At 35.9% G+C, this 21794-nt stretch overlaps 1 protein-coding gene and 1 pseudogene across 1 annotated transcript in view; one reads left to right on the top strand and one right to left on the bottom strand.

The window, feature by feature from the left end:
* The window catches only part of LOC148697146 (somatic embryogenesis receptor kinase 1-like), a 50893-nt gene extending 37045 nt beyond the window's left edge, over positions 1-13848 (top strand). Inside the window, exon 8 of the mRNA XM_088694955.1 lies at positions 13593-13848. Coding sequence (XP_088551081.1) covers positions 13593-13726 — 134 coding nt within the window. The 3' untranslated portion in view covers positions 13727-13848. The remainder of the gene's footprint in view (positions 1-13592) is intronic.
* Positions 13849-19255: 5407 nt separating this feature from the next.
* On the bottom strand, positions 19256-20364 carry LOC148697145 (uncharacterized; annotated as a pseudogene).
* Between the last annotated feature and the right edge of the window lie 1430 nt (positions 20365-21794).

The raw sequence follows: 21794 nt of genomic DNA, 5'->3' as shown, positions 1-21794 counted from the left end.
CATTGAACAGTAATTGCCCTTAATAAACAATAACTGCCTTTTGAGAAACTTATACGCGAGCTTGAGGAACTTAAACCGCCGTAGAAGTAGGAGAATGAAGTCGCGGTCTTGGAGGTCACTTGATCCACTCTCCAAGGCGGCGATGGTCACGAGGCAGAGATCTAGGAGCTCAGCCTGCAGCGCCTTGTGGAAGCAGATAAGTAGGAAGATTGGCGTGTTGGCGAGCGAGACACGTGTCGCGGATGTGGAGGACTCTGGTTGGGCATCGTTTTGCGAAAGGAGAATGAGGCATTGGGAAGAGTCGTCGTCGGCGAGAAGCTCGCCTTCCGTCTCCGGGATATCGGTGTTAGACCTGGCAATTTCTTACACGATCCGTGAACACGACATGTAAACGACACAAAAATAACGGGTTTCGGGTCAACATGATAACTAATCAGGTCACACGATAATAACCCATTAATAATGAGTCCTTAGTAGGTTTACACGAGAGTGACACGCGAGAAACCTGTTTCGACACGATAAGAAAAAAGTTATTTTGATGATTTTAATTTTTTAAACTACTAAAAAAAAGTACTATAAAATACAATAGATATAATGAATATGTATATATTGTTTATTAATTATTATTCTATATAAATTTTAAATTTTAAGTTTTTTTTTTTAATAGTATATTATAGGCAAAAATTGAGATTAAAAATCATAAAACATGTGACAGCCCGTCTCGGACTTTTCGTACCGTAGGGGTGAAATGACGGTTTTGCCCCTAGTATGTTTTTTTCGTTGTGTGGTCATTTTTGGGCTTTGGTTGGTGGAGTTTGGACCACACACACACCACACTCATTTCCTCTCTCTCTCTACCCTGTCCCGAGTCCCTCTCTCTCTCCCTTTCCTATTTTCTTGTACGGACAACACCCTAAACCCTTGAAATCTTCACAAATCGAGGAAACAAATTACATAGTTGTGCTCGTGAGGTCCTTAGGAGTTCAACCATACCCATTTCAGGTAAGGATACCTTCGTTTTCACGTTGAACTCGTGATCCCCGATTTTGGTCACTGTTTATGCACACGTTAATTCTTGTGTTTTTGGGAATTTCAAGCTTGTAGGAAGCTTAGTGAGGCCCTTAGGAGGCTCGGGGTGGTTGGTTTGAAGGTTTTGGACGTCGGGATCGTGAGTTGCAGGTTTGGCCGGAGTTGGTGGTGTTTTCCCGGCGAGATTCCGTGGGTTTTAGTGCTTGAAAGTGGTATGGATTTGTTCCTCTTGTTGTAAGCTTCATTTTGGTACCAATTTTGTGAAATTTGGTTGAAGAACGAGTGAAATACGAAGTTTTGAATTTTTCCCAGTTTTCCGGCACCGGCGACGGCGCTGGAGTTTAGCTGGAGAAGATGACGGAATATTCCTAACGGCATTAATGGAATCCGTCAGGGTCAACGAAATATTCCTGACGGTGTTAACTGACGCCGTCAGTGTGCCAGGCATGTGCTTGCCCGTGGGAGGCACGTGGGGGCGCGTGAGGCGTCGGAAAATTATTCTAAAAATATAGGGATGTTCGTGAGGTTGAGTAGATCACGTTGGTGTATTCATACACCCCATTTGAGCATTGTATGAGAAGTTATTTCGTAATGTTGGTTATGTGCTTTAAAATTAATGTATTTATAGTTGTTTCGCATATAGGTGAAATCTATCCCGAGGACGAGCGCAGTCACTCAAGGCAAGGGGGTTACGACCCTTCTACTTACCAGTAAGTGGGCTTTTGGTTTTCCGTATATACCTATATACTTATGTTTTTCCCAGAAAGTGAAATGAAACGTTTATACGTTTATATGCCATGCATTATGTTTGCCCATTTAATTATGCATTATTAGTTGCATATGTATATGTGTGTGTTGGTGCTGCGGACGCACAGGTAAGTACCAGGTAAGTTATGGTTTATGTTTATGTTCAGTAGTGATTTGAGATGCATAGAGAGCTCATAACCTGCACCCTCGGTGCTAGTGCTCCCGGCCAGAGTTGAGCACAGTCCTTCACGTGATGTTCACCTCCCGCACCACACGCTCATCTTGGATCCAAGTTAGGTGCACAGTCCTGTCGTACAGACCACTTTAGGTGGTTCCGACTCGTAGGTGACCCGCGATTATTCGCCCAGTCTTCACGTGATCGTAGCACTTAAGCGTACTTATTATACACCCAGTCATGTCGTACAGACCACTTTAGGTGGTTCTGACTCATGTGCAGGTATAGTTAGTGAGTTGGAGATTTGAGCTCTAGATTCAACCGTACAGGTCACGTTAGGTGACTCCGGCTGACAGATTACATGGCATTGTTTGGCATTACCTGAGTACTTGCATTTTATTTCGAGACATTTGGCATGGCATATTTCCGAGCATGATTTATATATATGTATATATTCTATTTTTCTAGGAAGTATACAGGTTTTACGGCAAGGAGTTAGAACTTTGTTTATGAAATGGTTTTTGAAAAGCTTTGTTTTTGCCCACTCACGCTTTCTGTTTTACGGCCCTCCAAGTTCTAGTTTGGCTAGCACTTTTGGTGGCTCCCCAGAGGATTTTCCCGGCTTATCTGACAGATTATCACCAGTGTAGGACCACCTTTGGGTGTGTTTATTTAGTGTTGTTTTTTCCGGACTGCATTAGGTCTTCCGTGCTCTGAACTTTGTTTCTTACACTTACGCTTGCACATGTATGTTATTTTACTTTGTGTATAGCTGAGTTTTTATTTATTCGTACTTTTATTATTATTTATTAGCTTCTACACTGTGCACATGGTTACGTCACTTCCACGTGACGGCCAGCATGCCCTGATCTCGGTCGGGGTGTGTCAAAACACATTAAAAATAAAAATATCAAGTAATTTTAAAATACCAAACAGATTAAAAAAAATTATAATAATTAATTTACATGTGCGAAAAATATGAAAAAAAATATGCAAACGCTCGTAGTCGTAGTCGCATCCTCTACGCTTTAAGGATGGGTATATGATCATTTGAATTTTTAAAACCATACAAATTCTCATGAATAGTATTTGTAAGGGTGTTCAAAATAAACAAAATTCATAATCATTAATGTATAAGTTTGAAAGATGTGAAAGCATAATAAACGTTCATAATTGCATCCTCAACGCTTAGACGATGGTTACATAGTCGTTTAGATTTTTAAAACCCTCCAAATCTCATGAATAGTGTTTTTTATTTGAGTACAAAATTAGTAGAATTTAATAATAATTATTGTAGAAGTGTGAAAAATGTAATCACTCATAATGAAAAGTTTTACAACTTTCATGAAGGGGTCAACTCCGAAATTTAGTATGTATATACTAATTTAGTATTATGTTTTACATTTTTTTGGGTCAAATTATGTTTTTCATTTTCATTTTTATTGATTTAAAATGTATTTTTCTTAACAGGTAATGAGTCGGGTCATATTACCTGATAATATTAACCGGTTGATTTCGGGTCAGGTCATATTACCCATTTACTTTAACGGGTATTACACAACACTACCCGTTAAGCTATCGGGTATGACATGAAAATGACACGAACATGAGAAACACGACTTGAATGCTAGGTCTAACCGGCGTCAAGATCTACCTCCGCGAAGAGCTGTCCAGGCCCGTCCACCACCACATCAGGGTGTTGCTGCTCTTCGACTCTGTCTAGGCTCGTCCACCATGTGGTTGACGTCGTGCAGACGTCAGCCTTGCGTCACATGCCCTTCGGGCTCTCTGGCTGGCAACTCCTGCTAGGCCTCTCCCTCAGGCCAGCTCGGGCTCCATTGCCAGCACACGCTGGACCAAGTTGCTTAGGCTTTCTGGCCCTGTTTGAGAGCCAGTCCACCAGACTATTGCCCACGATGGAACTGCTCTTAAGAAGACCGTTTTCTATGTGATTAGTGATGTGTAATAGCTTGAGATTGATGTTTAAGAGATTTGGCTTTGGTGGTTCAAAAAAAAGAGATCTGCAGAGGATTGCTTGAGGTAATGTAAGGCTTGTTTTTATGAGCTTGATGATGGCTTGCTCTCTAGTTCCAAAATAGTTATGCTAGAGCGACAATGATCTTTTGCTCTTCAAGCTCCACAAGGTGTTTCTTCTTGGATTGTTCTTATTTAGCAAATCATTCTTTTTGCTTTTCACCTTACTTTTTCCCATTAAACCTATATTGGTGATAGGTGCTAACAAAATGACAGCACTCTGCCCTAAAATTTCATGCAACTGGCATTTGGATAGGCTTATTTCTTTGGCAACGTTCATCCTTTCCTTCTCCCATTTTTCTCCATATAAGCATGCATGGGTAATATTTTTATGCAGGAAACATTAAATGCTCAATGGCTTTCTTTTGAATTTATCGCATGGCTTGTTTGTTGGGTTTGGGGAATATCATTGGGATAAACTAATTTGAATAATTAAATACGCAATGGAAAATAATAAATAACATACAATATGTTATCTTAATTATATATAAGTTGATTATAATTGATAAAGCAATAAAAATGGGGAATTGTTATTAGCACTCTAAAAATCCCATTATACATTCCTCACAAGTAGTGTATTTTTCTTTCTAATTATAGAAAGTGTGGAGTGTAAAATGAGATTTTTGGAGTGCCAATAACAATTCCCTAAAATAAGATGACGAAGAGAATTACTTATAAGATTCCTTAGCCATGTGTGTGCCGTTTTTGTAGAATCATCTATGTGCTTTGGTTCTTCTTTTACATGGTCGATCGCATGAAGATCACATGAAGCTCCTCAAGTGTTATGACTCTAGGATTATCCACACTGCTACACCAACGACGGATGATGGAGTAAAAGATTTGATCGTGCTAGCAGTATCACTCTTTTGGAAAAAATTTGTGTGGCACACTAGGGTGCTTTCAGCTAGGGTTTTTCTCATTAGCCTTGTTGGAAGAGATCATCTCATTAGCCTCTCGACGAGTTGAGGTGTTATCAAGTTCCGTTGTTTGGCACGTTGAAAGCCAAACCCATTTTACGATTAGATATTCACAGGTGCATTTTAGAGTTCAACAGTTCGATGGTTGAACCACATTTATAGTCAAGACACTCATCTCCTTTGAGTATTTGTGTCCATACAATTTGATACCCATTCAACAAACTTATATTTTCACAAATATAATTGAAGCAGCCGAGCCCGGTGCAGACGATCCTTGAACATCGCAGTCACTAGCAGTCTTGTCTTCAGGCTCTAGAACCCATATGTCGAGACGAGTTCCTTCCTCGGCCATATCTCGGATACGAAAAGTCAACAACGCCTTCAACACCACCACTATGTTCATTCACTCACTGACCGAGCTTGGTTGACGAGTTGGCACACCCCATATTCAACTTAAGGATGTAGTTAGCTCACTAGCTATCCAGCCTGCGCGCTGTGTAGACTTGGTAGTTTTTAGAGACAACACATATATAACACAAATTTAAAAACACATGTTCTCACATACAATCGATTAAGACTTTGATCAATTCATGTTTACCGAACAGTGGGCGATTTCTATTTCGAGAGTGGGAAATGCTTTATATGAGGAACGGGATACTTTCTGTCTATACTCAAGGAGTTTCCTCGTCAGTATAGTTAGACGCTTACTGAAGCATCCTAACAAAATGCAACGCTAATGTCGTCCTTTTATACCTAAACAACCCTAACATCATTAGGCACCCAAATTGGAAGCAAATAATGAAGTTAATATAATCCAAAAAATGATTTGAAAACTTAACATTTTATGCATCAGAATTTAGCTAAAATTGTTTATAGGCCATTGAAAGGAAGTGGGTTGCACTTGTCGATACAACATATAATGGGACTGATTCCGAGCATGGAGCCGGAATATGCACAGGATTTCTCTGTTTTGGCACCTGTTGAGCTGCTCTTCAGTCAGCATAGTGATTTGTTCTACATATGTACTTGGAAGTCTTTCGTTGTAGAGGGACCTCATGTATGAATCATCTTACATGAAGATGAACTCTGTTTTTGGTATGGAATGTCCAGTTTAGTCTTACCATCATAAATCTGGCTCAAGCATATATGTTAACAGACGGCCTAGTCCTTCATGTATCGTTTGGGTTGTTGGACCTCGGTCAATTCTGATGTGGTTAAATTTAGAGGTTTTTGAACTTTAATCCTTGAAGAAGATTAAAATTCAATAAAAACCTGATGTTAAATTAGATATTGATTTTAGTCCTCTAATGTGTACTTAATTCAAATTTATATTATATTTTTGTTTTAATATTTAATAGATATCTTATTTAATGTCATTACATTAAAATTAAAATTATTTATTATCACATTTTAATTCATTATATTTATTTTACTTCCTATAAACGTTCGTATTATAATATATTTTACTAAATTAGTGTACCGAAATGTCCGTACATAAATATATTTTAGTGAATTAGTAGCACATAAGAAAATATGTAAAAACATAAGTGTACCAAAAAATTCCATACCTAAATATATGATACCAAACTAGTGTACCAAAATGTCGGTGCCTAAATATATTATAATAAACTAGTGTACTGAAATGTTCATACCTAAACATATTATACTAACTTAGTGAACCGAAATGTTCGTACCTAAATATATTGTAATGAATTAGTGGCACATAAGAAAATATGCAAAAACATGTGTACCGAATCTTTACGAAAATATTTTCTTATATAAGATACTAACCATAATGAGAATTAAAATTTACAATATTTTCATAAAATCTAATTTATGAACAAAATTATAAATAAAAAAGAGAGACATTTAATATGCTGGCATTAAATAGAGTCTAGGGACTAAAATCAATTTTTAATCTTGTATACAACATTTTTCTAAACTTCATCTTATTTAAGAATTAAAATATAGTTTTCTATTAAATTTATTCATTAAGAGGAAAGACTTGCCTCCTCAAGGATTGTGGAGGAACTCCTTAAAATATTTTGTCGTCTATTCATAGAATTTTTTGTATATGATTGAACTAGTTTATATTATAATCATCTCTACAAAGAATCAATCAAAACTAAGATTGTTTAATTAGTCATCGAACTGTATAAAAACATATAGACAGATTTGGTAAAATCTTTATGAACCGTCTATCTATTTGCTATAATTGATTGACAAAACGATCTTAGTTTTAAATGATTTATTGCAAAAATGTTCCTTACATATAGTAATTTATAATATGAACAGTTTCAATGATAAGCACGAAGTTCTATAGATGACCGATTAATAAGTATTTTGAAGAGGAACTCCTCAAAATTTAGGAGCCAAGCTCTTCTATTCTTTAATCAAAGTACGTAGTAACTAGCCAACTGTTCACATGCAAGTGCATGGAGAAGGGAATTTTTTAATTTTTTTAGTTTGTATTATTTTGTATTTTGATATAAATATTCCTCACAAATAGAATTTTAATGTATATAAATAATAGAAAGATTAAATTGGTGACATGACTAACATTATTTTATATGAAAAGAAAAAGTTTGAGACATGATACAGTGTGGGTTCTCTAACATTGCTTTAAAAGGGGTTTAATACTCCTCACTAGTAAAAAGATAAAACTTTGACAAACTGATTGAAAACTCTGGCTTAATTAAGTATTCCACTATAGATATATTAGATAGTCCGTAGCATATGCATACAGGCTCAGTTACTATGACCACCACTCCCTGTGCTTAAAGGCGGGTTGTCCGCACATACGATTCCGCGCTGCATGCAAGTATACAACAGCATGAGAAAATTGCCCACAGAGAGAGAGAGAGACAGGGAGAGAGAGAGAAATTAATCACCGAGGATTCTGCAGGTGAAGAAGAAGCCTCAACACCCAAAGATTTGAAAAGTACCCTCACTGCTTCAAAGAAATTGCAGCATATGGTTTCTTGTAAACATCCAGTATCTTCTCTTTTGATTTTTTTGTTGATGATGAGTACTCTTCCATTTTCTTCTTCCCTGCTCCCCAATATCTCGTTAAATATACTTGTGATTCGTCTCTCTTCTCTTTTTTACTTTCTTATACAACGATAAAAGGGTAGCATGACTTCAGTTTTTGCAAGTGTCAAATACTATGAACCAACCAGCACATAGAGCAAAAGGCCAAATACATACATACAAACCTTGCAGAAGTAGTTGGGTACAATATCCTATTAAATGTTGTATACCATTGGCACCAGATGATTGGTTTTATGATTTTCCTATAAAATTGTGGTTTCTGGTCATATATATTGGTAAGTGTATGCATGCATGATGCATGTGGGGTAATGTTGATTGGAATTCATTCCTCTGGAAGAACAAAGTATACGACCAATGGCAGTGTGAAGCCAAATTAATCAGCGTATTCTTTTTCGGAAATAAAAATGCACGTGGGTACATAGTTTATACATAATAAATTATTTTTTTTCGGAATAAGTCGACCGGAGAAGAATGACATTAACTGGCGACTTTCTCGTTTTGTCTTCTGCGCAAAGGATTATTGAGGATCAAACTTCAACGAAGGTTTGAATATATAAACATGAGAAAAGAGGGGACCGGTTCTCGAGCATGCATTGACTGGAATTGAGATGTATAAAACCAATACCGGAGAACAAGGCCTTTAGCACCAACTACAGTTCATTAAGTAGAGAAGCGTTGTGCAGCACTATTTTTGGATATTGATCTCCAATCACAGAAAATCTTCAATTCAAATTTGACAGTTGGCCTCTAGAGAAACATTGTTATATATTTGTCATGTCTTCACTAATTTCGTTTGGCTTGCAGTTTGAACTCTCTGATTAACTGTCCATGTTTTCCACTATTATTGTGCATTTATATAATATATAATATGTGGTTTAGGTTAGTTGGTGAGAGCAAGCTCTCTTAGTCTCTTACATGCAAGTTCCCATCCTCTAAATTAATCAAAGTATTTTTTTAATATCGTTTTATGTCCTAAAAGAAACCTAGTGCTTGGGTGTAAGCCAAAGCATCAGTTCTACGCGCTAGACTAATTTGTGAGATTTATTATATATGGTCCAAAAAGTAAAGCTATCGTTAATAGTCGATCAATATCATTTATAGAGTAAAACTTGTATACAGTCGTAATGTTAATATCAATTCAAATTTAGTTATCCTACTAGAGAGCATGTCAAGATGTAGCGTTGGAAAAAAAGAGGCGCCATAAATTTTTAGGACTACATAGAGGTTATTTATGTGGCCGCAAGTGTGTAATATTGAGTATTGCTAAAGCATAACATTTCTATACCTTTTGTAACAATTTTTATTTAGGAAAACTAATGAAAATGACTTGAAAGTTTTAACGATAATGACAAAATAAAGGGTAAAATAAATAGTATCAGGTTTGATTTTTTAGTGTAAAAATGTGATTTTTTGTTAAAGTGAACAGTACGACGGGTTTTTTTGTTAGAACTTCCTCTTTTTTTTTTTCAATTCCACAATAACGGGTGGTATACATACATGTTGTTTTTTTTTTTTGTTTTTTTTTTTGGGGGGGGGGGGGCCAAGTTAATTTTCAACATGATATGTATATGTTTTCCTCACATGTAGTAAAAACAAATATTTTTTAAAATTGAACATTATGTTGTGCACATACGAAAATTTTACAACTTTTCGAGTTTGGAGGTTTATTAAATATTTATGACTCTGCATTGGAGTTATCCATTCGAATATATAAATTATAGGGTGACATTGAAACGGAATACTGGATGTTAACTACCTAACGCCCTCCTTTTTTGCTCTTATCCAAATTCCTGAATATATAAATATGAATGAAAATTGGCAACAAACAAATTTGAGGATGCGCAAACTAAAAACTAGATGAGGATATTTTTGCCATTGTATGGGTGACAAGATAACGAAATAACTAACATTGGGATTTAGTTGCGTTTATATTAGTTTCTTGTGCGACATGTCATTAAATGGGTAACTAATCCAAAATACTAATTGATTGATACCCTTAATTAGTATTTAAAATGAAAAAATGATAATTTAATCTCAAACCTCCCTTGAATTCTTTTATTCTGTAACTAAACAAATCAACACATTACTTTACATATGCACTGCATCGCATGATCATGCCTTGTACGTACAAACTTATTAATGCACTTCTTGTCGGAGTACAGGAAAAGGACTACATAATCCAACAAACCAAATGCAGAAAGAAAATTTATAATAGATAGAAATACAGATAAACAGTGTCTGCTGTCTACATAATTTCTCCAGTATTACAATACGTGCGCGGACTATTAATTTGCATGTAGCAGGCTGCAGCTCGTCAATCCATTTGAGTTAGGCCCTGGAGACTCTAGTTAATCTTACCACCAGACCCGTCAGATAGGCCTGGCCTACTTTTAAGGATAGGAACTTCCTGTGTAATACATAATTAATTAATTAGAACATTATTTCAACAGCAGAGAGAGAGAGAGAGAGAGAGAGAGAGAGAACCGTACCGAACTCACCGGGTCTGTTTCAACAGGAGGAGTAGGAGCAGCTTCTGGATTTACGGGTGGATCATTGGAAACTGGCGTATCTGCAACGGGAGTTTCTGTAGATTTACCTGGGCACTCTGCAACTTGTTCTATCTTCTCCGCACCGAAACACTTGAAAAGAGCTCTTATTGTTGCTTCAAGGAATGAACTACGAGGCTTGGGCTTGTAATAAGCATCGAATACAACTACTTCCACATCATCAGTAGTAGTGCTCATCATCTCCTCCTGTGTTGACACTATCGTCGATAATTTTTCCAGTTTTGTGTTTATGATCTCTTCCATGATTTACTTTCTTCTTCCCTCCCCTCCCATTAAATAGATCGTTCTTGCATGGACTTTGTCACTTCCTTCACAATCAATTAATCTGTGGTTCTCATTGACCCAAAACAATTTATCCAATAAATAATTAGGTTTCATACGATACAATGTGATAAATAATTCGTTAGCAATAATTAACTATTAAACTCGCAATTCGTAAGAGTTGAATCTGATTCAGTCCTATTGATTTAAACTTACAAGAGTCAGTCCTACTGATTTAAGTTATTATTTTCTAACATCATTACATTGTCCTACTTTTTTTGAAAAATTATCTTAAGGAGGGACCATTTTGATAACTTTCGCATAGGGCCTCTGAAATCTCAGAGACCGTCCTGGGCGTAAAATATGTCGTTTTGAATGAGAATGACACGAGAAACAATACTAAACAACTTTGCTTGTGATATAGGGGCAATTTTGGCCAAATCTTTAGTTTACCATCCCATACAACATGTAGGGTGCGTTTGTTGCAACGGACTATCTCGGACTGGATTAGCTTTAGGGATTAAGTTGGAATGGCTTGGCTTGGACTAAGTAAGATAGTGAAGTGTTTGGTGCAGTGCCAGACTAAATTGACAGATTAAATATTTTGCTATTTTTTATTCACTTTTATAATTTTTTATTTCATTTTTTTTTTATCTCTTTGCATTCACAAAAGCTATTCTCTGCTCTTCTTCACTGATATTAACCTTTTCTTTTCTCTGCTTCCAAAAATCCCAACCACCGTCTCCAATCTCTTCAATGGAATCCAATCATCTAGTGCGATTCAGTTGTAAAAGCCCCAATCTCTTCAAGATGTGTTAGTAATTTGTTTGTAGATGTTCTGCAGGATAACTATGGTCAATTTCGAGATAAGGATATAAAGAAGACAAGGAATAGATGTTGACAGAGCACAGCTAAACATCATTTTGAAGTCATCAATTCAATTGCAAATGCCCCAATCTCTTCAAGCTGAACATCTTCTTGACGTGTTGGACTACAATTTTTGTTTGTTCATATTTTAGATTTCGATTTGGAGATCTAGGGTTTTTGGGTTTTTTCTCAATATATTGGAAATCGACGGGCAAGAAAATTTCCAACACGAGGCGTTGGCGAGGTGTTGGAGTTGGTGACGAGGTTGATTTGGGAGACGGGGCGCGCAGTAGCTAATGATGCAGAAGACAGGATTATAGGGGGTCTTAGCAATCCCATGCTAGAGCACGGGATTCGTAGTGATGCGTTAGTGAAGGCCGTAGTCTGAGCGAGTCCCGGCTAGTCTCATCTACTTTAATCCCAACCTGCACCAAACATGGGACTGTGGTCCCACTCAAGCCAGTCGCACTTAATAATATTAAACAAACGCACCCATAAAGTTTTAGGAATACTTTCAGTACTTTGTTAACTGTTCATTTTATTTCCTATTTGAACGTTGTGTCCTTCTACAGTTTGAATTTATGTTTAGGACGCATAATATTTAAACCTCTTAGGTGTTGGAATTGTTATCTTTCAACAATTATTCAATAAACGTGAGTTTTTTTCTCTATTTTCCTAGTGGACTCTAGGGCTTGCTAGTGGATTCTAGATGGAATTTCTTTCTATTTTCTCATATATCCCGCTGTGTCAGTCACTTTCTCTTTAGAAATGAAGAGGAATACTACTAAATCTTAATATTATTGGCAAATAATCAACATGCCTATCATGTCACGTGGCATTCGTATGTTGATTTCTTCTCCATATGAATTAAAGTAATTTAAAATTTTGTTTTTTAAAAATAAAACAAATACCTTAAAAAAATAACAAATCTATAATTTAGTTGATTAAGAACATTCATTCTTAAACTCAAAGTCTTGAGTTAAGCTCCATGTCCCACTATAACTTAGAATAAATGGATAAAGAGCCCTCATAGATAAATAAAAGATTAAAAAACAAATTGTGTGTTTGGTCTTTCTGTGGGAACAGCCTTCACAAACAATGAGGGGGGTAGGAGGGTTCATGTTTTATTCTAGTTAGACTCTGGAATTTACTATTGCAGATGCTTCATTTTTTTTATCCATTCAAAGCAAAAGTATGACCAGTGGGAAGTGGGAACTCAAATCGGGCTAACATATGTATGTAACGACTCCTACTTAACAGCTATGTCAACATACTCTATCAAAGAATATATATGAATGTCGGATGAATTGTATTCAACTCATTGTCACCACCAAATCTCATATTATATTTTCTCTAATCTATCATCGCAGCTAATTAGATCACGATAACTCTATTAATTAATGTGTTTTTAACAAATTGACATATTCTACACGGAACAAGTTGCTGCTAATAATAAAATACGCGCACACATGCAAAGATAGAGAGACTCGATCGCAAAATTAGAGGGGTAAATTTAGAGACAATCGTTAGGCCAAATTGAGTGCTTTGAGAGGATGCACGTAGGAACATTAAAGCATTTGTTAAAGAGTAATGTTAAGAAGATTATAAGAAGTTTGATCTAAATTAAGTCGATCTTCTATTATTGGCTCTAATATGGATCGTTCCATGAGCCGTGATCTATTTTCCAAAACTATATATATATATATATATATATTAACTATATAAAGCTGTACAGCTTTCTCTTTCTTTTTCTCAATGGCTCGAACTAGACCTATAAACAGGTTGGGTTTATTGGGTTTGAGTCGGGTTTCACTTGACCTGTTAAGTTAATGAGTCACCCACACTCATCCCTTAAACTAATGGGTCATCCAAATCCAACCCGTTAAACTAGTGAGTCACCCGTTAACACCCAATAACAATTTCTTTTTGTAATGTGTAATCAAGATTTCAAGTATGGAGGTCCAACACATTTAAAAGTACCCAAATGCAAAGTTGATATGTCTTACAAGCATGGACGGATCCATATAGGGACCCGGGAGGTCCTGGGACCCTCCGGAAGCCCGAAGAAACACTTGTAATCGACCTTCGGGACCCTCTAACAATTTGGGCACGTGCAGCGAAGAGGCTTGTTGCCTCCATGGATGTGCATGCAGCAGTGCTTACAAAGAAGAAGAAGAGGTTTCTAATTTTTGTTAGTCTCAACTCCCAATTGTAATATATATGTTACGTTAACAAATTTCATCTTTGTAAAGCGGGACAACTGGTGGTAAGTCATAGTTATCCACCCTTTCTAGGGGCCTAGAAGACTCACAGAGGCATTTCAGCTTTCTCATGGCTACAGTCAAGCAGACTCACTAACTCGGAGCCTTAAACCCGGGACCTCCCTGTTTTTTGTATTTTAAGAGCCGAAATCCACGCCCTTACCACTTGGCCACTTGATGTGGTTGATTAATTTTAATTATTCAATGAACCAAATTCAATAAAAAATAGTGCTATGGAACCAAACTAGTCTAATATTTTTTTTTTTTTTGAACTTTTATCTTGGAACCCCCCGATCTTGAAATCCTGGATCCGCCACTGCTTACAAGTTACAATTGGCAATAGTTGTATGATAAAACCTTGTAATCAAGTTACAACCCAACACTAATCAAAACCATAGTAACTATCGGTCTACCATCTATAGTAGTACAGACCGAAGGATCTCAACTACAATTTTTGAGTTCAGGTACAAAATATTCATCTCGTCTGGAAAATTTACCCACATGGGCAAGTAAATGTTAAAAAACTACGCAATTAATTGAAAAACTTACCAATTTCATTTGAATTCAAATGAAGCAAAGAACAAGCCAATACAAGACAAAAGAAAACAAGCCAAGCTGCCAAGAAAACAAACTAAGCTGCAAAGAAACCGAAACACAGACTCCGAAGGTTTTAAACTTTCAATTGATACTGATAGCAGGCAAAACAGAGAACAGGACAGCCAGCTGCCTCTCAAAAGCATCAGAAACAGGAAGATATTGAGTAACAGAGCTTCACAAGAGAGAGAGGTTGAAAAGGTGAGTGACCTTTGCCAAATAACGAAGTGGAGGAAGAGTTGATAGAGACTAGAAAGCAAAACAAGAGTGTGAGACGAAGAGTCAACGAGGTTGGTTTTTTTATTTTTTTTATTTTTTATTTTTTATTTTTTTGTGGAGTCTTCATTGAAATTATGCAAGACACCCTCAATAATGGGTGCTGATATGTTTCGTGGTTTGATCCAAAGTGACTCGTTATTTAACGAGTTTACTAGGTAACAACCCGACCAGTTAAGCATTCACCTAAATACTAATTTTAACGGATGAGTCAAGTCGGATTAACAGGTTGAGTATAAAATGATATGTCTAGCCCCAACAACTATATATAGCCAACAACTATTTCTGCCACCACTTTCTCTCTGCACGTTGAAAACGTTAAGTTCTTGAATGCATACTCCCGCTAATCCAGCCAAAATCCAACGAAGCTCCAATGAAGACAACCCTATTCACTTCATCTCGCCCTCATACAACATGACATTGAGTATATAATTAACCTTGAAGGGCCCGGTACAAGGTGAATTGAGCCTCTACAATTTTTTCAAGTCAAATGGTATTTTTGCCTTTTTCGACCAACTTCAGACACCCTTAGATGGAAGCTTGGATGCATTATCTTTCTCTCTCCAAGATCTTCAACACCCCCTTCTTAGATGAGTTTAATATATAGTTTTCAAAATGAAAGTGCTATAAGAGTTAAGAAAGGGAAGGTAGTAGTTTCCGGTGTAAAAAGATTGGTTGCAAAGTAAAAAGTGTGCATTTTTATTGAAGAAAGTTGAGGTTCCATCATAAAAGCAATTGCCAATATGGGGAGTAACTCAACTTACTTATAAGCTCATTCACAGTCTTTCTTTCCATAAATATGAGATATCAAGGAAAGCGTTTTCTAATTGATTAGTGATGTGTAATAGCTTGAGATTGATGTTTTAAGAGATTTGGCTTTGGTGGTTCAAAAATAGAATATGGAGGAGGATTGCTTGAGGTGATGTAAAGGCTTATTTTTGGCAACTTGAGAATGGCACGCTCGCTGGTTCCAGAATAGTTATGCTAGAGCTATGGATTCAAGGGTCTTTTGCTCTTCAAGCTTGATAGGAGCATATTCATGCGACTTAAATGGCTTGTTCTCGTGCATTTACGTTATGTTTCTTTAGTTATTTTAGTACTTTAAGCTATTTTCGTGTGTTTGTAGGCCAAAAGGGCTAAAGGAGCAAAAAGATGCATTTTGGAGACGTTTGGAGCACTTTTGGGCTAAGGATGGATAGCTTATGCTTGGAGCCAAAGTGTTGGACGAAATTAAAAACCTAATTGAAGACCAAAGTGTTGGAACCTTGTTCCTTTTAGTTTTAGGATATTTAAACCTTTCCTATATCCTTAGTCGTGCATAACATTCCAACATTCCACTCCTTCATTCACCACTTATCATATCATACACTTATCTTATCATCACCACATATCATATATTTATTACTTATCATATCATTCATTCATCTACATATCAATAACCACTTATCTTATCACTCAACATATCATACACTTATCACTTATCACTTCCATTCACTTATCACTTATCACTTCCATTCACTTATCACTCACCACATATCATTCATTTATCACCACATATCATTCATTTATCACTTAACATATCATTCATTTATCACTTAACATATCATACACTTATCATAATCATTCACTTATCACTTATCATAATCATTCACTTATTCTTTCATCATTCAACCACCAATTCAACACATGCATTTCAAACCTTTCAACACCCTTTAATCATCTCCCTTTAAGTTATGATTTTATTTCCTAACCCTACATGCATTATTTATTAGCATCTTCACATGCATTCACACACACTTCACACAAACAAACAACTCAAAACCGTGAGCTCCCATTCCCTTATGCCATTTTCAGATTTCCACCCACTAACCTAGTTATCAACACATGCATTCCCTTCACATTCACCCACATGCACTCCCACTCTTTAATCATATGCACTCCCATCATAATTCCACCACCAATTCAGCCACAAAACATTATCATTGCACCACATTCAACCACTCCACATCCCTCACCAAGAAATCATTCAACACACATGCATCCTGAAATTCTTTGCCATGCAATCACATGCATTTCCCTTGACATTTTCAGCCATCACACTTCATCATTACACCACCATTCACTCTTTAACCCACACACACTTCACACAAACAACATTCACATGCATTCACATGAATTTCCAACACAAAACACACTCAAAACCGTGGCCACCTTTGCATTTCAGGATTCCCATTTGCATTTTCAGATTTCCAGCTTTCCCTTTTATTTTCCAGCTTTCATTCTTCATCATTGCAGCCATTCCACATGCAATTCTCCATCATTCCTCCACACAAACACCTTAAACAAATAGCCATATACATCTCCACTCCTCCTATAAATACCCTTGCATTCCCATCATTCAAAACATCTCATTTCATACACAACACACCACAAACACTTCCATTCCTTCTCTTTGCCGTGAGTCCCCTTAGAATCCAAAACCATCTTTCCATTTCCACCACTTCCCAACCCTCCAAACCACTCCTCTACCATTTCCATAATCCCCCAAACCTCACCTTAGACCTTGTGCTACAACAACGAGGAAGATAAGAGGGCCTAAACGTTCATACAATTCAAGTTTGAGTTGTTGGAATGTTTAGGTGTTTCTTTGATTTCAAAGTTTAAATTCAATTCTCTTTGTTTTGTACGTATGAGGAATGGAAGAGAAGAGTGCCTAAACGTTCATACAATTCAAGTTTGAGTTGTTGGAATGTTTAGGTGTTTCTTTAATTTCAAAGTTATGAGGAAATAAACCCCCCCTTTAGCTAGGGGGTGATTCGAAATAAATGTTTATACTTGCATTTTGATTTGATTACCTTTCGTTGGAATTTCATAAGTTTTGAATTCAATTTGTTTAACCGTTTGATTGATAACTTATTTATGAATGTTTATTAAGAATGCGCGCTTAATTTTCATGCATAAATATGACGCTAGAATATAAGTGAATTTCACCTAATCGTTATGAACTTATATTCACAAGTAGTGGAGGTTGCTTATAAACAATCGCGTTAAACGAATTCTTGGCATAAGTTTCATGCGTATTCCATAGTAACGAATGCCTCGTCAACACTTATAGTTTTCATAATGCTTAATGATCTTTGATTGTATCTTTATTGTGCTTTTCACGTAAAGGACTTTTGGAGAATGTGGTGAATTGCGTTGCGCTAACCCATCCAATTCATTAACTTAAGGAGAACTTGACGGTTAATTTAAGCGGACCTAATTAACCCGGGGCGTTGAGTTTCATAATTTATCGAAAGACCAACTGAGAATCAATCTTGTATGCAAGTGTAACATGTATGGAGATGAACCCCTTAGCTAGCATTCATCCATAAATTTCATATTTACATTCTGTCTAGTTTATTAACTTGTTTCGTTATTTCAATTTTCGTAAAAACCTCAATCCCCCTTTTTCTTTAATGTTCATTTTAGTTAGAATTCAATTTAGTTTGTGTTTTTAAAGCATTTTGAGTTTTTGGTTTGTCTTAGTGTTTTAAACTTTAATTTTGCATTCTTTGAGTCTAGTTTAGTGTTTTAAACTTTATTTTACGTTTTTGAGTCAGTTTCCAAGAGATTTGCATTCCCTCCTAATCCCCGGTCCAGAACGATCCCTCACTTATCCATTCTACTACAATTGTCAAACGAGGGTTTAATTTGAGTGTCAAGTAAATCACGCATCAAAGCTCCACAAAGTGTATCTTTTTGAATTGCCATTACGCCTATATTGGTGATAGGTGCTAATAAAAAAATAGCACTCTGCCCTAAAATTTCATGCAACTGGCTTTTGGAGGGGCTTATATTTTTGGCAATGTTCATCCTTTCTTTCTCCCATTTTTCTCCTTATGAGCATGCATGAGTAATATTCTATGCTGGAAACATTAAATGCTCTATAGCTTTCTTTCAAATTTAAGTTTGCATGGTTTGTTTGTTGGGATTCGAACATATCATTGAGATAAATTTAATTTGAATACTTAAATACACAACAGAAAATAATAAATAACATACAATATGTTATCTCAATTATATATCAGATGGTTATAATCAATACAACAACAAAGAAAGATGAAGAGAATTACTTATAAAATTCCTTCGTCATACATAAGATTTTAAAAGACGCAAGGAGCAGCCGACTGGGGCCTAGCGTCTAGGTAAATTTAAGTAAAATTATTGTATATATTGCAAATAAGTGCCTATTGATATTTCGAAAAAAAAAAAGAAAAAAAAAAAAAGAAGCTATACCTATATGAATAAGATAATAAAAGAATGATGAAATTAAAAAATAGAAGTAGAAGAATACAATAAAGTACATGTATCCAACAAGTCCAAAATTTAAAAACATACATGTACCCAACAAGTTCACAATTTGAAAACACATAAAATGCAAAATAGGAGGAATAAGAAAATATAATAATATAGGATACTTACAAAGTTGCAAAGCTAGGCATCACTGTCTTCTTGTCCATATCCCTCCAAGACTATCTCCGTGTTGGACTCAAATTCAGCTTCTTCATCATCTTTTTCTTCTTCTTTCATGTCCTCATTTGATACAAAATCTTCTTCATGAAGTTCTCTTACTTCAACATTTCTAGAACTCCTCCTAGGCTCTAGGGAACTACCCACCTCTGATGTCTCTCCATCCATTCCCAAACCAAACTCAAGTTCTTCATCACCACCATCCACAATCCATCCTTGCACCATACTAGTTATCATGCAAGTAGTATGTCCACTTTCGTCTCCTTCTCTCTTTTCTTCTTGTTCATGATCCTTGCATTGAATTAGACATAGACTAAATTATTTAACCTTATTGCATCTAGTCTATTCATTTTCTTTGTATGTATCCCTTAAAGTGTGCTCAAATTTCTCTCACAACTTGATGAGCTTGTAATCAATGAGAGAATCTTTATAGTTATCTTTTGCAAATTAGGTACACCATTTTTCATAATTATATCACCATGCAACTAAGGAAGAAAAAAAGCACACAATTAGTAAAGAAAAATAAGTAGTAAAGCTAAATTTAATAATGAATATTCATATCCGGATTATAGTTGTGATCATTCTCAACGCATCCAATCTTAGGCAAATGTCTTCCAAAGCCACTTTCTTTGCCTCTATACTTATGCATCTCAACATTTATCACTTGGTTTTGGACCTCATAGTTATCAGGGAAGAACTTCTCAACACAAGCAAAAATCCCATCCATGACATTGGATCATGTTGTATGCTTTGATCTTTAAAGAAGTAATAAGGGTTCAAGAGGTGGCCCGCCAAATCTAATGGACTATCAAGCCGCTTACTAATTTTTTTCATCAATAAGAATTAGTTGATAGTTGGCCTCATTGTTCTTGAATGCCTCTTTAATCTCCCTCTTTACTTTTTGTAGCTCTCCATACAATAACCTCATTGATGACTTTTTATCCCCATCCAGAATTCGAAGTACCTTAAATAAAGGTTCACACACTTTGAAGCAAAATTAGACCCCATTCCAAAAATGTGCACTCACAGCATATGTTGTTTTCCCCTTTGTACTCTTGGAATGTTTGCATTGTTCCTATTCATCACCATCAACCATAATCTTCAAGTCTTTTTTCTTATCACTTAAGCTTTGCATTGTGAGGAAAAAGGTTGCAAATCTAATGACTCCAGGCCTCACTATGTCTCTTTTCTTCGTATGCTTTCTCATCAATGCCAAAATTTTATGATGTGCATAAATAAAGATAGTGAAAGTCTTTACTTTGTCAATAACTCCTTTGAACTTAGGAAGATTACCAATCCTTTGAAGCATGAGATTCAAAATGTGAGTGGCACATGATGTCCAAAATATGTTTGGCCTCTTTTTCTTCATCACGTTGCCCATCACCATATTGTTAGAGCATTATCGGTCACTGCTTGAACTACATTTTCAGGCCCAATTTTCAACACACTTGTCAACATATTCAAAGATGTATTCCCCGGTGTGTGCTTCACTAGAGCATTGCTCAGAACAAACAAATATGGTGTGCCTTCCTTGCAATTGACATACAAATTTATTATGCTTCTTTTTTTTAGGTCACTCCAAGCATTGGTTATGATTGAGCAACCATTCAAAGCGCACTCTTCTTCATGATTCTTGAAAATGTAAGTACATAAGGGAAATTATGTTAATACTTATAAAATATCCAACAATAAAGTAATAACCTAAAGAAATACTAAGCACATGAGATAAGGAAGTTTACACCTATTTTGCTAGTTGTTGAAGTGCTTTGGAATGAAGTTTTCTTAAAAGAAATCAATACTACAAGCAATGTATTAGACCTTAAAACATAAATACAATTGCAAATGTACTGAACTACAAAAGGAACTTAGAAAAGGTAGGCTACAAAACTTTAAAGTCTTTTTGTGCTGTGAGTTGAGTGTCCTTGTGTTTTGTCTTTCTGCTACCTTATATAGAACAAACTTATCCTTCATGGCTCGTTTATGTAACCGTAATTAAAATAAGAGGAATTGGATTAAGGAGGAATTGGAATGAAGAGGAGTCAGAATCGGGTTCCTGTTGAAGCTATTTACTTAAATGTTTAGGAATCGGAATAGGAATTCAACTGACTTCATATAAGTTGTTTATTAGTTCAACTGAATTGGAATAAGAATCAATATGATTACTAAAATGCCCTTATTTTTTTGTTTTATTTTATTCTATATTTATTTTTAAAAACGTTTTAATTAGTTATTTTTATTTATTTAGTTAAAGTAGAGTTAAATGTCAATTACTATGTATAAATTAAATTCTAATACATACATATATATATATATACACACAAAAGCCTAAAGCCCAGCCACGTTCATCTTCCCACCAGCAAGAATAAACCTAGAAAACAATCAAAGCCGTCAAGACCAGACAAGCATCGACATCGCTAAGGTCGCGATCGTAATCGTCAAAGCAACGTCGTATGAGGATGAGCCAACGAGCGAGAAGCACGTCCGCGAAATACTGGCGTTACGT

Source organism: Pyrus communis, chromosome 5 (genome assembly GCF_041283825.1).
Source record: "Pyrus communis isolate YQ-2024b chromosome 5, ASM4128382v1, whole genome shotgun sequence".
Classification (NCBI taxonomy): domain Eukaryota; kingdom Viridiplantae; phylum Streptophyta; class Magnoliopsida; order Rosales; family Rosaceae; genus Pyrus; species Pyrus communis.
Note: the sequence above shows the minus strand (reverse complement) of the source record. Positions and strands in the feature narration are given on the sequence as shown.